We start from the raw sequence: 17,720 nt of genomic DNA, 5'->3' as shown, positions 1-17,720 counted from the left end.
AGGGAAGCTCCCAGTTATGTGGCTTGCTCATTTTCTACCCTCTTGACTGAGGCTATTATGATCCTAAGTATTTGATTCTTTTAAATAGAAAATCTCATAATCAGAGGTGAGTGTTACAGTGTTCTCTCGTAACTTTGGATTGTAGAGTACTTGACTTATTTCTTTGAAACTGTTCTACTCTGGCAGACGAAAGCCACTGAAAAACATCTGTGAAAACTGTGCATTCCTTAAAGGAATGGAAGAATTTATAACCAAAAGTAAAGGTTATAATTTTCCCCTATCAATTATAGGAACAACTGTAAAAATTCCTTATGATTTCTGCAGTGAAATCTATTCTCTTTATGATTTTCTTCTTTCGGCAGTATGTCATTTCTTTTATGCAAGTTCATAGGTAATTTTCAATAATGCCTAGCTAAAGTTTGAAAAATGTTTTTCTGTGAACATTTCAGATTCCCTTTGCCAAAGATTGTGGAAACAAGGAAAAATGTATCTCGGACCTCGCCCTGGATGTCTCCACCACAGAAAAGGGCCTGCTTATTGTCAGGTCCCACAATGATAAGTTCAATGTTAGCCTCACAGTCAAAAATAAAGAGGACAGTGCCTATAACACCAGAACCATAGTGAATTATTCTCCAAATCTAATTTTTTCAGGAATTGAGGTAAACTTTTAGTTTTACATTTACTTATTCTTGTAATACTCACACATTGAACCTACTTTTCATACTACTGAGGTAAATTTTTATTACATTGATTTTAAAATAGAAAGCATTTTGTACAAAATTAGTACTCACTGATGGTGAAAGGACCAAGATTTTTTTAAAAGCTTTGTCTGGATATATTTCTTTAGAGCTCTACGACTCTTCTTGGATTCAGTATGAGGAGAGGATCTCTGATATACCAAAACTTTATGCATGGGCTTCCCTGGTGGCGCAGTGGTTGAGAGTCCACCTGCCGATGCAGGGGACACGGGTTCATGCCCCGGTCCGGGAGGATCCCACATGCCGCAGAGCGGCTGGGCCCATGAGCCATGGCCGCTGAGCCTGCGTGTCCGGAGCCTGTGCTCTGCAACGGGAAAAAACTTTATGCTTCACAGAAGGCTTACACCACTGAAACTGAGGCTTGAGTCAAGAAAAAAAATAAACATAACACTCAAAGTCAAAACAGTTTAACAGAAGGGCAGAGAAGGAGTAATACATGTGCTGAATACATTTACATGCAAAAAAATCGGTACCATTCCCTACTTTTTCTATGCACAATCCTTAATCTGGCAAGAGAGTTGTATTAAATGATTATGTCTCATTGTCATGACAGAAGGTTGTTTTAGTTTTAGTTTTGTTTTTTTTGGCCATGCCACGCAGCTTGCAGGATCTTACTTCCCTGACCAGTGATCGAACCCAGGCCCCTGGCAGTGAAAGTGCCGGGTCCTAACCACTGGACCACCAGGGAATTCCCCAGAAGTTTTTTATTATTTTGGCAATAACATACAGCTGCCTAAGATGCTCTATCAGGATTAATTAATACTTACAAATTTGAACTTTGCTTTTAATTCTGATCTCTGAATGAATTCCCCTGAATTAAAATTCAGTATATATGAGTTAGTAATATATATAATTCATATTAAGAGCAAATACACTTATTATATACAATATTAAATACTTTAATTGTCTAGTTTCTATAAATTCAGATTTTCACTGACATTTCTCTCCATTTATTAGGATATCACTTAGGGACATGATACTAAGATAGGCTTTAAAAATGTCCTATATTACTACCACCTGTTTTATTTTATAATAATAAACATTTATTACTGATAGGTACTATTCTAAGTTTATAGTTTTTTTTATTTTATTGAAGTATTGTTGATTTACAATATTGTGTTAATTTCTTCTGTATAGCAAAGTGACTCAGTTATACACATATATATATACATATTTTTTTTCATATTCTTTTCCATTATGGTTTCTCACAGGATACTGAATACCCTGTGCTATACAGTCGGACCTTGTTTACCCATCCTATACTACCACCTATTTTAGATTCAGGAAAGAATGTTAATTAAAAATCCAAATGTGCAAATTGATGCTGGGAAAATATTACCACTGAATTCTTCTCAGAAAAGAGGACTATATTAAATATCATTGTATCTTCTTCAAATGACTTCATGGCCTTGGCAGCGAGGCAGAGCTATGAAATCAACAAGGCCTCTCTTCTCCTCCTATTAATGACAACAGTAGTAATAATAATAATAGCAGTCTTTTCTTGAGTCGTATTATGTGTCAGAAACTGTTCTACAAGTTCTACTTATTCATAGTTATTTAACTCTCATTAATTCCTTTGTACGTAGGTATTATTATACTACAGAGATTCTAAGATCAACCCCTTTTTTCACAATTTAACATTTCTGTAATTGCATTTTACAATTGCTGTGTTAATTTAACAGGCAGCATTATTGTTTCCTTCTTATTGGTATGTAAAATACTGGTGAGTCTCATATTCAAGGTCATTTTCAATTTGATGAGATAGAGTTCGACTAACCCCACTTGACAGAAAATCAGGCCGAGAGAAGTGAGGAGTCCTGAAAAGGATAAAGCTAACAGTGGTAGAATCAGAGTTTAAATCCTGGTGTTTCCAGGTCAGAACTCAAGCTCTTACCCACTCCTCCAGTGACGACCATTCACTGTGGGCTTCCATGTGTCGGTCCGGTATGTGTGGGTTATTCAGCCACCTATTCACCCTGTGAGGTAGATGCTGTTAGTACTCCCATTTTTCAGTGGAAGATCTAGACAGGCTGGTGTGATGCACTTCATCCTACAGCCATCCTTAACCGAAGTGATGTTTTCACATTTCCATGGGCTGTGGGACAAGTGATCCCAGAATGCTGTGACTCTCACAACTATACTGAGAAACAAATCCTAGCAAAGCAGTCTAAGGCTCAGCTGGGAAAATTCTAGACCATCAAGGTCAAGTATTTCACCTGCGTGTCTGCTCTAATTCTGTTTACTTTCTCTTCCTAGGCTATCCAAAAAGACAGTTGTGAATCCAATCATAATATCACATGTAAAGTTGGATATCCTTTCCTAAGAAGAGGAGAAATGGTAAGCAGATTATAGAAAATACGTGTGGCAATTGGATATGAAAAATAATCTGCTCAAAGCCAAATATATAAATCCTTCTAGTGGTAGTTTAGGATGACATAGATGAACAAGATTGAATTCAAAATTGTGAGATCTTGAAATCAAAAGGCAATTGCGGCATGGGTCAAACTCAAACACCAGGACAAAATTAAGAATTTTTACTCTACAGCTTATATGATAAATGGAGCTGGGAAATTCTGGTATTAGTGTCGCCTACATAGTAGGCTTTTCTACTGTAGGAAAAAGAATCTTTCAAACCAGTTGGTTTAGAATTTTGTATAGAAACTCTACTTCCATTTCTCTTTTTTTAAAATAACCTCACTGAGATATAATTCACATTCCAGAAAATTCACTCATTTAAAGTTCAGTGGGTTTTAGTATATTCACCAAATTGTGAATTGTGTACCATCACCACAATGGATCCTGTAACATTTTCACACCCCACAAAGATACCCTGTATGCATCACTAGTTACTGCTGTTTATTTCCTCGATAACGCCTCCATCAATCCCAGGCAATCACTTATCTACTTTCTTTCTCTATGGATTTGCCTATTCTGACATTTCATATAAATGGAATCATACGATATGTGGTCTTTTGTGACGGGCTGACTGGCTTCTTTCACCTAGCATAATGTTTTCAAGTTTCATCTATTTATCAATAATTCATTTTTTTTAAATTTCCAAACAATATTCCATTGTATGAATATATCAAATTTTATTCATTTATCAGTTGATGGGCATTTGGGTTTTTTCCACTTTTTTGCTGCTATAAATAATATTTCTATGGATATTTGTGTATAGGTTTGGTATGGACACACGTTTTCAATTCTCTTGGATATAAACCTAGGGGTGGAATTGCTGAGTTATATGGTAACTAATGTAACATTTTGGGGAACTGCAAAACTGTTTTCCAAAGTGACTGTACCATTTTACATTCCTGCCAACAATGTATGAGGATTCCAATTTCTCCACATTGTTGCTACCTGTCTTTTTATTATAGCCATCCTGGTGGGTGTGACGTAGTATCTCATTGATGTTTTGATTTGCATTTCCCTAATGGCTAATGAAGTTACATCTTTTCATGTGCTTATTGGCCATGTGTATTTTTTTTTTTGAGTAATGTCTATTCAGATCGTTTACCTATTTTTTAATTGGTAAAAATAGGTAAACGGTTGTTTACCTATTATTTTGATTATTCGGTTGTAAGAGATCTTTGTATATTCTACATGCAAGTCTTTTGTCAGAAATGATTTGCAAATATTTTCTTCCATTCTGTAAGTTGTCTTTTCATTTTCTTGATGGTATTCTTTGGAGTGCAAAAGTGTTTACTTTGATGAAGTCCAATTTATTTATTTATTCTTTTGTCATTCATACTTTTGGTATCATATCTAGGAAGACTTTGCCTAACCCAAAGTCACAGTTACTCCTGTTTTTTCCAAGGGCTTTACAGTTTTAGCCCTTATATTTAGATCTATGATCCATTTTGATGGACTTTTGTGTATGGTGTAAGTAAAGAGTCCAACTTCATTCTTTGTGGATATTCCCACACCATTTATTGAAAAGACTATTCATTCCCCCATTGAATTGTCTTGGCACTCTTGTTGAAAATCAGTGGACCATAAACACATGGGTTTATTTCTTGTATCTTTGTTGTATTTCATTGATCTATATGTCTATCTTCATGACAGTACCACATTGTTTTGATTACCATAGCTTTGTTGTAAGTTTTGAAATCAGGAATTGTAAGTCTTCTAACTATGCTTTCTTTTTCAAAATTGTTTGGCTATTCCATGTCCCTTGCATTTCCATTTGTATTTTAGAATCAGCTTGTCAGTTTCTGCAAAAAAAAAAAAAAAAAGCCAGCTGGGAGTTTGGTGGGTATTACATTGAATCTGTAGATCTATTTGGGGAGTGTTACCATCTTAAAAATATTAAGTCTTCTGACCCATGAGCATGGGATGTCTTTCCATTTATTTAGATCTCCTTTAATTACCTTCAAAACTGTTTTGTAGTTTACAGAATACAAGTTTGCATCTCCTTTGTTAAATATATTTCTAAACATTTTATTCCTTTTGATGCTGTTTTAATGGAAATCTTCTTTTAATTCATTTTCAGATTGTTTATTGCTAATGCATAGAGATACATTTTTTATACTGATCTTTTACCCTGCAATCTTGCTGGAATTATTTATTAGTTCTAATAGTTTTTTTTAGAGGATTCCTTAGGATATTCTATATATAAGATCATGTCATCTGCAAATAGAGGCATCGTTTCCAATCCAATGCCTTCTATTCCTTTTTCTTACCTAATTGCCCTGCCTAGAACCATACTAATTGAATAGAAGAGAGAAGAGTTCTTTCATCTCTTTTTAAAGAAATATTTGTGGGCTTCCTTGGTGGCACAGTGGTTGAGAATCCACCTGCCAGTGCAGGGGACACGGGTTCCATCCCTGCTCTGGGAAGATCCCACATGCCGAGCAGCAACTAAGCCTGTGTGCCACAACTACTGAGCCTATGCTCTAGAGCCTGTGAACCACAGCTACTGAACCCGCGTGCGGCAACTACTGAAGCCCACGAACCTAGAGCCCGTGCTCCGCAACAAGAGAAGCCAGCACAATGAGAAGTCCGCGCACTGCAGTGAAGAGTAGCCCCCGCTTGCCACAACTAGAGAAAGCCCATGCACAGCAATGAAGACCCAACACAGCCAAAAATAAATTAATTAAATAAATAAATCAAAAAATAAAATAAAATAAAATAAAGAAATATTTGTTTCCATGAACAGCAGAGAATAATTATCTCATTTAATGATAAACATGGTATTTGCATGTATTTTCAGTGAACGTTGCTTTTCGGTATGAATATTTGCTCCTTATTCACTATTGAGTTAAGGAGGGAAATCTTTAATTAATCAAAATGATTAAAATAAGAAGGTATTTTATTTACTTGACATAGACTTAAACAAAAAAAGAGAAATACTATCCCAATATTTACTTCAACTTTCTTAGATTATAATATTTTTATAAGACTTCAAAATAGATCCCTGACATCTTTAACACACATCCTAAAAAGTTGACAAACACTGGTTTGGACATCTGGAAATGGCAGATGTCTATCTATAGTGAAATCCTTAATGACAAATTATCGATAATGAAATCTTTTAGCTCTTCTTTTTGCAAATGAGAATTCAAAAAGGCCTTTCCCCTTAACACATGTGGCATGGTTACTAGTGATTTAGGATACAAACCACGAATCATAATAATTATCATTAAATTCAATAAATATTTTCTATGTCCATTTTAGCTTATAGAACTAACTAGATGTACCAATTTACTTTTGGAACCCCATCATAAAGTCTGTTCTTGACTATCTCAAATGAAATATACTGTGAATTTGCATTCCTTCCCTACAAATCTATAAAATACACATCACTTCTGAAAAAAAAAACACTCCTAATTCCTCTAATTTGACATGGAAAGAAGGAATGTCAACTCATGTCTACTCCTTCCTTTGACCACTTCAATTAACCTTGGAATTATCTCTATTTCCTAAAGAATAATGATATACCCTCTGTTATATCCCAATCATTGGAGACATTCATTGAAATCTTAATAATTTCTTAACCATCTCTTCCTTTCTTTAACAATTCTTTGGTGCTTAGGGCACAAGCTTTACTCAAAGTGTGTCATTGTCATCAGTAGAGAGATGGAAAGATAACGTGCAAGTAATTTTTACATGGGCTTTACACTTAGAATATATTTTTAGATTTGCAGTGTAAGCATTTCAGAATCAGGTCAATATGCATAGGCAGCTTCTTCAGCCCCGCTTCTCTGCTAGTCTCTTCCCTCCATCTGAAGCCTCCTCGGGAATGCCAAGACAAATGTCCAGGCCAGTCAGAGGGCTAAGGACAGTCAGGGAAACAGGAGCTTACTGAGAGACTCTGGCAGTTGGACCCACCCAATAAAGCTTCTGCTGGAATTGTGATTACTATTTCAAAGCAAGAAGAAAACTATAGAGCTTCAGATTCTTAGAAGAACTATTTTTTTAAAAACTAACTCAAAAAAATATGTGGGAGAAGAAAATTCCACACATTAGAGTGTATGACCATGCAAATCTCAAGATCCCTGAATTCTATAAATGGTGCCTAAATTGAATAAAAGAGCTTTAAGTATCAAATCTTGTCTAGTCACAAAGATAAAATTTTAGGTAGCATTATTAATTGTACGTTTTGAACTATCAATTTTGCTGGCCCAAATTCCAAAATACCTCAGCACATTATTGGGTATGTAAGCATTATTATGAGGCCTCTTGGACTAGAATTCTGCTGATGACATATTTCTTCAATGAGTAATCTAGTTTTTGTTCTGCCTGTTGGTGTTTATAAAGAGCCATGAATTACATGTGTTCAGGCGTAGTTTCTCAAAAGTAAGTTACTTCCTGTATTTGAGTGTCAGTAAAACAAAAACATTTTCCAGCTTGTCTTGGATATTGTTTTAATTCTGCAATTTATAAACAAAACTCACTGCTTTTTTAAGTTATGATTCTTATAGTTTACTTTAAATGGCCAAGCCTTTTGTTTTGTTTTATATTGTTTTTGTTATTCCTTAAAGGTCCACAACTTTTTTATACTATCAAATCAATGGAATTCAGTATGTGTTCCCCTATTTTATAATGGATAGATATAGATGGTTGCTGATACTTGAAGTTTCCATTTTAAAGAGGCTTTAATTATGACCATTTCATAATAACATTGTTTATGATTGTGATCTGGTAGACAATGGTAATATGATAAAATATCATTTATATAATTTAATGTTTTAATCAAAGCAAACATTCTACTTCTTTATCTGTTACTAAAGATATTTTTATTTTATAGGTAACATTCAAAATATTATTTCAGTTTAACTCATCTTATCTCATGGAAAATGTGATTATTCATTTAAGTACAACAAGGTTGGTTCCTATGTGTGCATGAGTGTACGTGTATGCATGCATATAATTTCTTTCATGTTTTAAAATATGTTGTTTTATAGACTGACTAGAACTTCTTACAGCTTTTATGGGATCAGTAGAAGTAGAAGGCAGTGAACCCCTTTGCTTCACAAAAACATCCTTATGAATAATCAGCAAAATAAAGAAATTTTCATTTAATAGACATAATACACCTAACTGGATTAAATCATTGGTTCTATGAGCTATAAAATATGTTGTAATCACACGTCACTTATATCTGCCAAATTGCATTTAAATCCGTTTAAAATTTTACAGGCTTTTCTAATTTAAAAACTTTTACTGACTGCCCATCAAGGTCAACTGAATCATTAGAGGGACTTAAAGGTTTATGATACCCTTTTGTAGTTTAATAAATTTTATTCAAATCAGTCAAAGCTTCTGAAATGGCGTAGAATACACAAACTAAAAATAACAAAAGTCTAATAAGGAAATTGAAATAGCGCTTACCTTTCTTCTAAGTATCCACTGGACCATAAGCAACTTGAGATAAACTTTTATCATTTGTTATTTTATTCCCCAGTAAAAAAAAAAGTCTAATAATCACTAAATAAATGTAGAGTGAGAATGAATGAATTAGTGAGTAGTGAATAAGTGAGAAAATGAATTGATAGATGAGTTAATTCTGTATGCTCAATTCAGTTCAATTCAACAAATATTTATTTGAGGTCTATTATGGACAAAATATTGAATTTGTCACTTAGGGAATATAAAATTAAATAAGGGCATGAACCTCTTCATGGGGTGAATATTACAGTAGGGGACTGAGACTAGTATTTAAATTATTATAATACAGGATAGAACAAGGAAAATTCATTAGAGAATTATAAGCCATGTGTCAGAGACTTAATGGAGGGTGAAATTACATCTGCTTGGCAATGAGAATCCAAGAAAGCTTTATCAAGGAGGTTATAATTAGGAAGGACCTTAAAGGATGGGTAGCAATTCAGAGAGGTTGGTCGGTAGTTAGATGGAACATTTCAGGCAAAATTTACAGCTTGAGCAAAAACTCAAAGGTAGACCACTAGATCTATTGGGGGGAATATTGGCTGACCCATTTTAGTGCAAATATAGAGAATACATAAAGGAGTAATGGAAGATAAACACGGAGTGTACATCTTACTATGTTACAGTGAGTGTACATCTTACCATGTTACAGGAAGTATTGAATTTCAAAATGAGGCATCTTTTCTTAGTTGAACAGGCCATGAGGAACCAGAGAAGTTTTTGAGGGGTGAAGTCATAAATACAGAGCTGTTTCTTTGGAGTATTAACTTAGCTGCATTGTGGAACGGGACCGTTCACAGCAAAAGCCCAATCACACATACATCTATAGCCCAGGGCAGGGAGCTGCCTTAACTGCCCCATCATGCATACCAAGCCGCTGATACACTTGGGAATAAGCAAAGCCATTAATGGGTACTCTTTGCCCATTCTGTGAGACAAAATGCTAGGTGCTTAGTCACTTGGTAGAGAGGTGTGTGTGATAATAATAATGAAATCTAATATTTGTTGAGTATGTCCTAGGCACAATGTTAAGTATTTTACACTTGGTACTCACCATTTATTAAGAATATGATGGTAGGGCTTCCCTGGTGGCGCAGTGGTTGAGAGTCCGCCTGCCGATGCAGGGGACGTGGGTTCGTGCCCCAGTCCGGGAGGATCCCACATGCCCGTGGAGCGGCTGGGCCCGTGAGCCATGGCCGCTGGGCCTGTGCGTCCGGAGCCTGTGCTCCGCAGCAGGAGAGGCCACAACAGTGAGAGGCCCGCGTACCGCAAAAAAAAAAAGAATATAATGGTAAAACCCCCATTTTATAGATGAAGAAACCAAGGCACAGAGAGATTAAATAACTTTCCCAAAGTGGGTCTATGTCCAAGAGCAATTTCATGCACTCTGGGCCCAGAGCCAGTGTTGGTTACTATTATATTATTTGGACGTACTCTTTTGTAAGACAGAAGAGTATGAGATACGTGTGTGTATATGTACGTATAAAATATATGCATGCATTTACATAATATATAATTGAAACGATAACTAAAATCAGGGGAATAAGTGCTCAACAAATAATACAATTATCAAGTACAAGGTATAGAAAGACTTATTAAATGACAAAAAATTTCAGATTTACTCTCAGCTGTGTGATCCTAGGCATGTCTCTTCACAAGGGCCTCATCTGTGATAAATAAGAATCACCTGTGTGATTTGTATTAAAAAACACAAATTCATGAGTCCTAACTCGGACCTACTAAATCCGTATTTTTCTAGGAGAGAAGCCCCAAAATCTGTGTATTTAACCATTGACCCCAGGATACTTATCATTATTCTCATAGAAGTTTGAGAAACCTCATTCTAAATCAGTGTGGTTTTCGACCCTCGCTGTACTTCAGAATCACCTCGACAACTTTTAACAATACCCATCTCTGATCTCCCTCTCCACACTGAAATTTTTAAAAAATCAAAGATCCCACACATGTTGTGTGTGTGCTTTATTTAGCTGCCAAAATAAGCTTCTCATTCAAATGCTTAGAAAGGTCTATAAATAGTCAGTGGTTTAATGATTTGTCCAACTGTGCTGTATGTTTTCTAGTGACAGTGAAGAGCCACCTGAAGCCCTTTTCGATAATGAAGTAAACATTTCCATCCCTGTAAAATATGAAGTTGGTCTACAGTTTTACAGGTAGGAGAACACCGCACTTTCATGTTGTTGCTTCCTATAGCCCGGTGGATCTCAGCTTGTGTTCCCTGGCCAAGGGCATCAGAATCACCTGGGAGCTTATTAGGCAGATTCTCTGCTCCACCCCAGACCTACTGAATCAGAAGTTCTGGGGGGGTGGGAGGGGGCCAGAAATCTGTGTTAAACTCTCCAGGTGATTCTGGTGCACTCTAAAAAATTGAGAATCAGCATCCCAGATAATCTAAACTGTGAGGTGCTAATGATACTGGATTGCATTAGCAGTCCCGTCTTAACTCCGAAACGCAAGGTGAAGACTCAGAAATCTGTCACAAAAGGTGATGTTCTTAGAGGTCACCAGCATATTTCTTGGCTCTTGTTCTCATTGTATGGGATCTGATTAGCTTGCCCATTCTGGACATTCAAGTTTAAACTATTGCTCATTGACAAGAGCTATTTATTTCTCCCATTATTCATAAACCATCCTTTTTCCTAAGAACTTCTGATGTATCCAAACACCACACATGTTGGCAAATTTGTATAAGCAGGACTCAAGGCTTTTGCTAGATACATGTGCACAATGTACAAAAAGTACAATAATCTGTGGCAAGTTTAGTCTAAGAGTCTTGTCATATTATTCATTTATTTCCTATGGCACTTTCCTTTTGCTGATAACATGACAAAAATGAAAGGATTGTATGATATACATGTAGATTGTGCTTCTATTTCTTAGCCTTTAATTCTATTGGCTGTTTTCTATTTTTCTGCTTCCACTTCTCTTGGTGCACTGACTTCTCCCAAGAATTTTTCATTTATTTAAACTAATAAATATTTCTTATTTGTCTTCTCTAAACTGAAGTACTGCTTTTAAATATGTTTATATTACATTTCATTTTACCAATTTCATCCAAAGAACATGGAGAAGTTGTATGAAAAAGACTGAACTTTTAAATTTAGCAGTAAATATAGAACTTTAAGTTGTGAAAAGGTAACACATTTTTTAAATCTATTTAAATTCAGCACTATTAAAAATACCAAGTTTTAGCCTGATTATTCACTAAATGTATATGATATTAGTGAATTAATGAAAACTTTTCACTCGGTAACAATGAAACTTTTACTTTAAAAACTGTACATATTTTAGCATCAGTAACTATGGAATTAAATTATAATCTTTCACACCCTCCTCAAAGTTTTAACTTTAGATTTCAGGGTAAAAGAATTTGCCTTTGATTTGAAATCTCTATAAGTACTTTTTGTGGAATTACCTGGTATAAAGAAAGAAAAAGAGTGAGGTCAAGTAAAAGTTAAACTTTGTTGTGTTTTACTTTTCTTTTTCCAATTAATTCTTTTAAGCTCTGCAAGTGAATACCATATTTCAATTGCGGCCAACGAGACAGTCCCTGAAATTATTAGTTCTACCGAGGACATTGGAAATGAAATTAATATCTTCTACTTGGTAAGAAATTACCTCTAAATTAGTATTGTAAAAGAGTTATTTGTAAGCTTATAAGTTAAATAAAAGTATTAACAGACACATACAGACATGTTTGTTCAACAGTTAATCTCTATGTTCTAGCATATTTTTCTTTATAATTTCACTAATTTAAAATAATTTTATTGAAATTGATGATAATTATACTTTTAAGCTACTTTAAAGACTCAAGTCCCTAATTTCCTTATGACACAATTAATTATCATAAATTCCTAGAAAAAATAGGGAACCAAGTAGACACTACCTATAAACATGTAGACTTTATTTGCATGTTTTAGTATAACTGAGAAAAGCACTTTTTAAAAAATAACATGACTATTTCAGAAATTGATTATTTCAGATTGTCTTGGTAATAATTTCCCTACTCAACAAATAAATTTGTATCTTATTCTGCTCCTTGCTACCTTTCGTATGTATTATACCATAACTTACTGGTGTTCCTACTATCGACTCCTTAAATGATATTTTCTATTTTTGATATTTCTATTAATGATATTTCTATCATTTCTAAATAGAAATTATATTTCTAATTTTGAACTCTTCATAACAGACTTTTCCTAACCATTATAATAAGTAATTATGGAGCTGAGCCAGGCTGTCATTTTAGGTACTGCCTACTTACAGACACAGACTCAAGTTAATATTATGCAAGTAAAAGAGAGTCCAATTCAAACAAGGGATTTAAAACTGTATTCAAAAGTATGAAATAATACAGCATTATTAGAGGTGAAGATGGTCTCAATCTCTTTGGGAATTGGCAACGATGAAAAAAGGGAATTCTCTTACAAAGTGGAAATAAATGAATACTCTCAAGAACATTTCATTGTTTTTATTTGTGCCCTTTGCTGAAATGCCTATGCAACTTATACCCAGGAAGTTAGTACGAATGCCAATCACTCTACTACTGGGGTAAATTTTTGAAATGTAGGCTACCCAGTTTTTCAAGTCCCATTTGCTTTTCCTGGATTAGAGAATTCAGCAAACAACAAGGAAGAAAGGAAGGAAAGAAAAAAAGGAAGGCAGGAAGGAAAGAAGAAAGGGAGGAAGGGAGGGAAAGACTTTGAATGTTGTAGAACCCCATGAATTGTCACTTTTTAGGGTCCAGACTTGAAACAGTTACTCTCAAACTATTATAAATAATATCGATATAAATAATATTGTTAAGAATATCCCTGAACATAAATCTTTTGTATCTCTGATTACTTTGCCAGGGTAAAATCTAAAATTGGAGTAATGGAATTAAAAAAAAAAAAAAAAAAACATTTTTTAGGTGAGACCCAGTAACTCTACTGCTAGAAATTTCCCATAGGAAATTATTGGTGGTATGAACAGATTTATACCCAGAGATACTGTTAACAATGTTATTTATATTAGTTTAAAAATTAAAACCTGGGCATGGGGAGACAGCTATTATAATGGTTGAGAGGGCACCTTTTGGAGTTGAAAAAGAAAAACCTAATTCTGCTCTCTACCAGCTCAGTGACCTTGGAAGTCTTTATTCTCATTCTAACCTTATTTCCTCATAGATAAAACAGGGATAATAAGAGAATCTACCTCATAGGGCTGTTAACGGGATTAAAGGGAATAATGCAAGTGAGAAAATTAGCAGTGTCTGGAACAGTCAACAATAAATATTGATGTTGTGGTTGTCATTAAGCAGCTAATAAACATCATATTCTCAAAGAGCCTCTAAATTTATGGGAAGATGCCATGACATAATAAATTTTACAAATGGGACACCAAATTTCATATTTTATATGATACAAATTTTATAAGATACATAATATGCAAATATAAAAGGTAATTTGTGCACTAAAATGTTACCAATATAGAATTGTAGGAAACTTACTGTTTTTCAGTATTTTCCAATGTATCTATAAGGAACATTGTTTTTAATCAGAAAGAATAAGTGTGCATTACAGAATACCCAATTTCTGACTAAATATTGAAAAACAATTGGAATTAGACCGGGAGGCCATGCCAGGCAAGCCCAGGGCATATTACAATTAGAGGATAAGAGTCAGGGAGCATGGTTAAGAGACCAGGCACAGGTGGTCAGGAATCTCCAGAATTCCAGGGTTAAGGGTTTCATTTAATCTTCAGCAACCACAGAAAACAGCTCCAGATCTGAATAGCTCTCAGTCTAGAAGGCTCAGGTAGGGAGGTCAGTTGGACTTCCTGGCATCTGTCTCTGTAGATTAAGGAGCACCTGCTCGCCTAAGAATTCAGCACAGAAGGGCCAAGGAGACGGCTGAGGACCTGGAGAAGAGGGGGTGGGGATTGCACCTGGTTGGCCCAGTTCAATGCACTTCTCCTAAGCAGGCGAGGACTTCTGGACAGTGAGTCCAGCTTCCTGCTGAACTTCATCCCACCCAGACTTCCTCCCCTATGCACTTCATCGCCATTGATGGCAGGATGTGATGTGAAGTGATCATTTTAGGTTAGTGGATAAAAGAGATGGGGATTGAAATGAGAGTCAGTCTGACTCTCATCGGACTGGATTACCAACAGCCAGGGACACAACAACCCTAGCTGGGGACAGGATTGTGAAGGGAAGCAGATGGCTGTCTGGTTTGCCTGTACCGTTGTGGCAGATACCATCTAGCTGGGGTGAGAAATGACTCTGTGGGCTCAGAGAATTATAGCAAGCTGGGTTGAGGCAAACAAAAATATGCTCACCTGTTCTAAGTGAATCAGGTAAGTGTTCTCCCTCCTTTCCACCCCCGAAAAGACTGGTGTGTTGAAAAGTACAATGAGCATGGTAAATTGACTCAAAAAAAATTAACTCATTTTGGGAAGGTGAAGGACCAATATATGATTTTAGCTGATGCATATGACCACTGACCATGAAACATCTTTATTTTTTGCTTGTTTAATTATGCCAATTCTCTGTACAGTGCCATAAACCCTCTGCATTCATTTTGGCTTTCAAAATATTTCATACCTTAATTCATCAATTAAGAACCAAAATCCTATGTAAGACAGAAAAACTGCTGTTGAAAGAGGAATAAAGGATTACATTTCCTTTTTTCCCCTGTAGATTAGAAAAAGTGGGCATTTTCCAATGCCAGAACTTAAGCTGTCAATTTCATTCCCCAACATGACATCAGATGGTTTTCCTGTACTGTACTCAAGTGGGTGGTCATCTTCTGAGGTAAGTCATGTGTGCCTCGGAGTTATGTCATTATGTTATCTTCTTCAGTTTGTATCTAAAGCCTTTTATTCTCTGTGATAAATAGATTTTATGAAAGTAACATGGAGAGGCATTTAGAAAATTATACTACTACTACTACTAGTAATAATAATAATGACTTCCACTAGTTATTTAGTAGAGGCATTAGTTCCTTACCGCTGCTGTGGTAACAAATTACCCAAAACAGGGTGGCTGAAAACAACAGAAATTTATTCTCTCACAGTTCTGAAGGCCAGAGTCTAAAATTAAGGTGTCAACAATGTTGGTTCCCTCTGGAGGCTCTGAGGGACCCTTTGTTCCATGTCTCTCTCCTAACGTCTGGTGGCTTGTGGCAGCATAACTCCAATCCCTGTCTTCACAGGGCCATCTTCCCTGTGTTTCAGTGTCTTCTCCTCTTCTGTTTCTTAAAGCACATCCTTCAGTGGATATAGAGCCTGCCCTAAATTTAGAATGATCTCATCTGGAAATTCTTAATTTAGTTACATCGGCAAAGGGCCCTATTTTGCAATAAGGTAATATTCACGGGTTTCAGGTATTAGGACTTGGGCATATCTTTTGGGGCTCACTGTTCAATCCACTGGAGCAGATTTTAGATAACTAGTTGTTGACTTATGCCTGAAGAGTTTGTTGCACCTTTAATTTGCTTGAAGTGATCAAACCATCCTATAAAAAAACTTGTTCACTGCTCCTAAGCACAGACAGCTGCACCCAAAACGGTACAATACTACTTACTCACCCCAAGAGTTAGCAGTATCATGCCCCCTTTGTACCTATAGCATTGAATGAGTCGATATGGTAGTTTATTTTTATGGTTTAGGTATCTAAAACATAGAAAATCACAATAAGTATTGAATTAATGCATGCCTTATTTCAGCATTTGACAGTCTCTTCTTTGCAGAGATTTTAAGTTAAGGTATTCTCAGAAATCAAGAAATAGCAACAGTGGTGGTTGACTTGTAATATTTAAATGTTTTCCTAAAGGCAAGGAGAACATAAACCTCTAGCATTTACCTCTAATCCGAAAAAATAGGTTTTTGGGAACCTAGAAAGAATAAAATTAGACTTGTCCTACTACTTATGAACCTTCATCCTTATTACCTTTTATCAAGGATGTAGAGAGTCCTAGGGAAGCAAAAGGTTTACTAGATTAAGTCTAGAAAAACCATCCAAGAATCAGCGAACTTATAAACATGGCATTTTAACATCGATAGGGCCACTTTCTTACATCTCCCTCCCACACACACTGTGTCTTACCCTGGTGTATAGGGACTCCAGAAATATTATTGGATGAATACATAACTACAGACAAAAGTCCCTCTCTGGATTTTTTGGTTTGTTTATTTTATAAACCATTATATGAGCCAACATATTGACTAACAGATGCTAACCTTTTTTTTTTTTCCTCAGTAGAGTTAAATTTTTTTCTCTCTCTATTTTATGGGACTCTACAAACTAATGTTTGATGAAAACAAATTAATGAATGTATTACTTATGTAATAGTAAGTTCTACTAGCATCCTTCCTTTTCCATAACAACCTCACTGCTATCTATTACAATTGAAAATGGTAACAATAATTACTATCGGGGGTGGGGGATAGTATATGTATATGGCTGGTGCAGAATAGCTTCTTCCATGTTGCACACTTATGAAGATGGACCTTTCAGGTATGGCAATGGCTGTCATTCACAGATTCTTCACATTATTGCACCAAGTCATTTTTCCCTCTGACATCAGATGTTGTCTGATAAAAGACATATTTTTATTTCTTAGAATGTCAACTGCAGACCCAGTAGCCTCCAGGATCCTTTTGGTATCAACTCTGGGAAGAAAATGATAATATCCAAATCTGAAGATATCAAACGAGGCACCATTCTGGTAAATTCAAATTACCAAGACAAGTACTAATTTTTACCTCATGCTTTCCAAGTGAATAAATTCAATACCAACCTAAAAATAACTATGTTGTAGAATATTTTAATATACTATCTATTATCAAAAGGCAAGAATACTAATTTATACCTCTGGGCATTTAAACAGGACTGCAGTGCATGTAAATTTGCCACCATCACATGTAATCTGATTCCTTCTGACATGAGCCAAGTGAACGTTTCACTTATCTTATGGAAACCAACTTTTATAAAAGTAAGTGATTGTATAGTTCTCTGCAATAACTGAATAATATAAACAAATATTTATTCAACACTTAATAAAAGCAAAG

At 35.4% G+C, this 17,720-nt stretch overlaps 1 protein-coding gene across 2 annotated transcripts in view; it reads left to right on the top strand.

The window, feature by feature from the left end:
• ITGA1 (integrin subunit alpha 1) overlaps positions 1 to 17,720 on the top strand; it is a 170,134-nt gene that overhangs the window by 140,268 nt on the left and 12,146 nt on the right. For both annotated transcript variants that reach the window (XM_027101137.1, XM_027101138.1), the window contains 8 exons: positions 450 to 659; positions 3,015 to 3,095; positions 8,008 to 8,084; positions 10,730 to 10,819; positions 12,170 to 12,272; positions 15,349 to 15,462; positions 17,273 to 17,377; positions 17,540 to 17,644. In XM_027101137.1, the coding sequence (XP_026956938.1) occupies positions 450 to 659; positions 3,015 to 3,095; positions 8,008 to 8,084; positions 10,730 to 10,819; positions 12,170 to 12,272; positions 15,349 to 15,462; positions 17,273 to 17,377; positions 17,540 to 17,644 (885 nt within the window). The remainder of the gene's footprint in view (positions 1 to 449; positions 660 to 3,014; positions 3,096 to 8,007; positions 8,085 to 10,729; positions 10,820 to 12,169; positions 12,273 to 15,348; positions 15,463 to 17,272; positions 17,378 to 17,539; positions 17,645 to 17,720) is intronic.

Source organism: Aethalodelphis obliquidens, unplaced genomic scaffold, assembly GCF_003676395.1.
Source record: "Aethalodelphis obliquidens isolate GAN/ISIS:26980383/991018 unplaced genomic scaffold, ASM367639v1 scaffold4, whole genome shotgun sequence".
Classification (NCBI taxonomy): domain Eukaryota; kingdom Metazoa; phylum Chordata; class Mammalia; order Artiodactyla; family Delphinidae; genus Aethalodelphis; species Aethalodelphis obliquidens.
This window is presented reverse-complemented; position numbering and strand designations above follow the sequence as displayed.